The sequence below is a fragment of the Carya illinoinensis genome, chromosome 9 (genome assembly GCF_018687715.1).
Source record: "Carya illinoinensis cultivar Pawnee chromosome 9, C.illinoinensisPawnee_v1, whole genome shotgun sequence".
NCBI classification, from domain to species: domain Eukaryota; kingdom Viridiplantae; phylum Streptophyta; class Magnoliopsida; order Fagales; family Juglandaceae; genus Carya; species Carya illinoinensis.
Genome location: NC_056760.1, coordinates 17,394,135 through 17,399,278, shown reverse-complemented (window position 1 = coordinate 17,399,278; position 5,144 = coordinate 17,394,135). Strand labels below are relative to the sequence as shown.

At 35.8% G+C, this 5,144-nt stretch overlaps 1 protein-coding gene across 1 annotated transcript; it reads right to left on the bottom strand.

Moving 5' to 3' along the window:
• Window positions 1-693: 693 nt before the first annotated feature.
• On the bottom strand, window positions 694-4,670 carry LOC122275473 (putative receptor-like protein kinase At3g47110). Its single transcript, XM_043084551.1, has 3 exons — window positions 3,741-4,670; window positions 1,256-3,250; window positions 694-1,154 (listed from the first exon to the last, which is right to left on the bottom strand). The coding sequence occupies exons 1-3, from the start codon at window positions 4,660-4,662 to the stop codon at window positions 796-798; spliced, it is 3,276 nt and encodes a 1,091-aa protein (XP_042940485.1). The 5' UTR covers window positions 4,663-4,670; the 3' UTR covers window positions 694-795.
• Window positions 4,671-5,144: the final 474 nt, after the last annotated feature.

Below are 5,144 nucleotides of genomic sequence, written 5' to 3'. Positions count from 1 at the left end.
CTCTCTCTCTAATTCTAGAGTAATTGAAATTACTTTTGCCTGCGTTGTGAGAGGCTCTTGTTGTTATAGGTAGGCAATGGATGGTCAATCAGTGTCGAACTGAGATGGTGTCAATGGAACTGAGTTTGCTCTTGGGCGGCTGTACAAAGAGACGGAAGAGGGGCAACGAGGAAGACGGAAGAGATGAAAGGCTAGTGCGAAATCAAATATGTCTCTTGCAAAGATGATATTCTGTGGTGGAGCCTTTTAAAATTATTGTGTATTTCTTTAAGTGGCAACACGTGAAAGGAGGGCTACTCTTGGGCGATTAATAGCCCGACCGCTTAGAAGTGCCTCTGCAATATTTAAGGAAGGAGCGACCCATTTTTATTTTAAATATTTTTGCCCTTTTTTACCCTTTTATTTTCTTATTGGTGTTTCAAAATAATTTTTTTTACAACCTTTCATATAACAATATTTAAAAACAAGGATATTTATATAAAATGATGTTATATTTGTAAATTTTTGATAAAAATACTTCTTATTTAAAATATAGCTGAACAAAAGATTGTATATCTATCATTTTTTCTAATATTCGAATATCCATTGGTGTTATTTATATATCAATAATAAAATCATGTCATCATCATATTCTATAGGGTTAAAAAAAGATCAACAATAAGTACAAAAATGGCCGCACAAAACAAGTATTTATCTTAAAGATGGGAGTCACTATTGTAATGTTTGGAAAGGAACAAATATTAACTAAAGAAGAGCCACAGACAAATTAAGCATATCAACATATATCTAAAATGATCAAGTTCTTTGAAAATCTTGTAGAAACTTGGATTTGATCTTGTTCAGTGCTATTGGAATACTTCTTGTACTGATCCTCTCTTCAGGTGAATCTACGCAACAGTCCAAAGCTAGTCCCATGATAGGTGATACAATATTCATCGTAGCTGCATCCTTATATCTTTCGTCGCCCAGCAAACTAGCATCAATGATTTCGACTATGGAGAGATCAACCAGAGATTCCTCTATCCAGCGCTTCAAGTTCATCTCTTCAACAAACATGTTATCTGTAGGCTTCTTTCTCGTGAAAGTTTCCATTAGTAAAATGCCATAGCTATATACATCACCTCTTATAGAAACAATTCCTTCAGATCCATATTCTGCATTATACAAAAGAAAAAGGGAAAAATTTAAAGGATTTGAAGCGTATAAATCAATATTCGATGATCAATGGAATTCAAAATCAGCATAATAAGATCACCTGGTGCCATATATCCAATACTAGCAAGGGTCATGGTTCGCTTTATAAGATCCTCATCTCTCAAGAGCTTGGCTATTCCAAAATCGGCAACATGTGCTACCATATCTTCATCCAACAATATATTGTTAGGCTTCAAATCACAGTGGACAATAGTTTTTGAGTAACCGAAATGAAGGTATTCTAGTGCCGTCGCCACATCAATCATTATGTTTAGCCTTTGTAACATACTCAAAAAGCGGTCACCAGAATAAAGCCAAGTCTCCAAGTTCCCATTAGGCATGTATTCCAATACAATGGCTTTGAAGTCGATATTACTACAAGCACTAATAATTTTGACAAGATTTCGATGGCGAATATTACTTAGTACCTCACACTCTACATCAAAGCTATGAAATGCCCCTTCTATTTGCAAATTCAAAACTTTTATTGCAAAATCCTTACCATCCAAGAAAGTTGCTTTGTACACAGACCCAAAACTCCCTTCTCCAATCAACTTATTTGGATTAAACCCTTCTGTTGCTCGTAGAAGCTCATTGTGAGAAACTCTTCTCCATGGTGCTAAAGGAGACAAGTCTACCGAACCTGTTGACTCCTTTTGGTGTTTTTTTAAGATTAACATGAGGGATGCCACAAGTATTAATGTCAACCCAATTGAAGGTAGTAAAAATGTTAGTATATGCCTTATTTTGGACCTTCTTGATCGAGAAGCATCTTTTTTGCAGGGGAGAACTTGCAATTGGGGAGCACCACAAAGTGCATCATTAGACATAAATGATGCAGCCGAGAAGTTTATAAATGGTCCTCTTGTAGGAATTTCTCCTCGTAGTCTATTGAATGAGACATTCAGATATTTAAGATATACAAGTGCTTCTAAGGATTTGGGAATCTCTCCAGATAAATTATTACCAGAAACATCCAAGAGCTCCAAGCTTACCAAATCACCAAATGATTTAGGAATTGAACCTTCTAATTGATTTCCTGCTAAGGAGAGAATATTTAGATCTTTGAGACTACCAATTGTCATCGGGATATTACCCGATAATCGATTGTTTGATAAATCCAACTGTCTCAATACCTTCAAATTTCCAAGATCTAATGAGAGGGGGCCACTTAGAGAATTCGATGATAGGTCAACCTCCAATAAATCTGTCAAGCTCCACAAGCTCAAAGGAATCATAGAAGTTAATTTGTTTGAGCCTAAGTAGAGCTTTCTTAGCGAAGCTAGATTATTTACACATCCAGGAATTTGTCCAACTAGCTCATTGCCTCCTAAATATAACTCAGACAACCTCTTTAAATGACAGAGATTTGATGGGATGGGACCCTGCAATCTATTACTATCCAGATATAAACCTTGGAGCATTCCCAATTTCCCCCATGCAGTTGGAATCTGTCCAACCAACTCATTGTTCCCTAAGTCCAAAGTTGTCAAGCTGCTGAAATTGCCAATATCTTGGAAAATGTTGCCTTTGATATTGCAACCACCCAAAAAAATTTTCTGAAGAGAAGTGGAGAGATTTCCAATGGAATTGGGAAGGATAGCATTTAGTGGATTTTCTGTAAAAGATAATATTTCCAAATATATGCAATTTGACAAAGAAGAGAAAAGGCTATTCATTTCTGGAGATCCAATAGTCAAGTTATTGAATTCTAAGTTGAGATACTCGAGGAAACCTAAATTACCAATTATATTTGGAATGAAGCCATAGAATGAGTTCACAGACAAGTCTAGATGAGTGAGTTGTGATGCATTGGAGATGGAGCTGGGAATTACTCCATTGAGTTTATTTCCCCCAAGCAGAAGCTGCTGAAGTTTTGGAAGGAAAAGGCCTAGATTTGATGGGAGAGGACCAGAGAGATTATTCAAAGGCATTCCAAGGATTTGTAATGTTGAGATATTGAAAATCTCAAACGGAATTGGTCCAGAGAAATGGTTGTCTCCGATATTGAGCTTCTTCAAGTTTTGTAGATAATCAATTTCATTCGGAATTGCACCTGCCACAATATGAATAATCAGGATTACATTAGTTTAGCCAAAAAAAAAAAAAAAAAGAAGAGAGATTCTGTAAATCATATATATTAATAACCCAAAAAAGGAAAACGTTAAATCCACCGATAATGGATCTGAAAGCGGGTTCCGATAGATATATTTATTTATTTTTTAAATAGTGATTAAGGAAGTATTTTTTTAATAATATTATGAATTTCTTTTTAAATATTTAAAGGTATAAAAAAAATATATGAAAAGAATAAAAATAAATAAAAATAAAAAGGCCATGCATTAATTAAGACGGATTCCCCATGAAATCTAAGCTTGAGTATTGTTCGCATTCCCCATGTATTTTTCTGGCCTGTATGTGTTGAAAGTGGACCAATCCGAAAATTAGCAATAATTTTGTACGTACGTACATCTGCAAATGAATGATGCTTTCCATGATTGTATTGCACAAATTACATATAATTAATGACTAAATTAATTACATACCAGTAAAGTTGTTTTCGGCAAGGTACAAAGTCATAAGCATGGTTAAGTTTCCGATTGCCGGCGGTACTCTTCCGGTTAAATGATTACTCCACACCGAGAAATATTGCAGTTGTTTGCAGCTGAACAAAGTGGACGGAAGTCCGCCATAAAATCTGTTATAAGCAAGTTGAAGCCTTTGTAAGTTGGGAAGATGATTAAACGTATCCGTCGGAAGTATCCCTGAGAGCTCGTTGGAGTAGAAATCAATCGATTGTAGCGAAGGCATGTTAAACAAAATAGAAGGCATCGGACCCGAAAGCTTATTAACTCCAAGATCAATTGCTTGCAAGGTAGATATGTGGAAGAGGGAGGAAGGTATGTAACCCGAGAACCCATTGAAGGCCAAATCAATCATTTCCAAGGAAGACATATTCGATAAGGATTGTGGGATAGCACCCGTGAATCTATTGCCAAGTAGAAACAAATTTTGAAGTTTGGATAATAGTCCCAAAGATGATGGAATTTCTCCACTGAAGTTGTTGAATCCAAAATCCAAGTTTTTCAACCGGTAAAGACGAAACAACTCATTGGGCACAGAGCCATGAAAATTATTGTTTCTCAGTGTTAGACTAACAAGAAATGAAAGGTTTCCTATATGTGGAGGAATGGTACCCTCAAAACCCATGTAAGAAAGGTTCAAGGCTATGACTCGGTGATGTCTAGAACCACAAGTAACACCAATCCAATTGCAAACAGATGTATTGGTGGACCAATTGCTTGCTAGAATGTTATGATCAGGGTCGGGATGAGAAATACCAAACTTTAAGGCAAGAAGAGCAGATTGATCTGTGGCAATATTTGGAATGGTTGCATCGACTGAGATAGCCATATTGTAACATCGTAGCAAAAGCATTATCACACAAAGGAGGAGGACTCTATCCATGAGTGATGTATCTAAGGATCACTTGAGGTAGGGGAATTAGTATTTATATATATATATATATATGGCACTCAAAGTTAATGGAGCATTAAAAAATTAAGAGGATAATTAAATAGTAGGGGAGTCCCTCCATGGAAGCCCTCAAAGTTGACCAATAATGACTTGAGAGTAGTGATCACATTCACATATACGTAATTAATGCTGGTTCCATTTTCTTGTTGGAGTATTGGGTGGTTTGAGGTAGGGGAATTAGTATTTATATATATATATATATATATATATATATATATATATGGCACTCAAAGTTAATGGAGCATTAAAAAATTAAGAGGATAATTAAATAGTAGGCGATTCCCTCCATGGAAGCCCTCAAAGTTGACCAATAATGACTTGAGAGTAGTGATCACATTCACATATACGTAATTAATGCTGGTTCCATTTTCTTGTTGGAGTATTGGGTGGTTTGAGGTAGGGGAATTAGTATT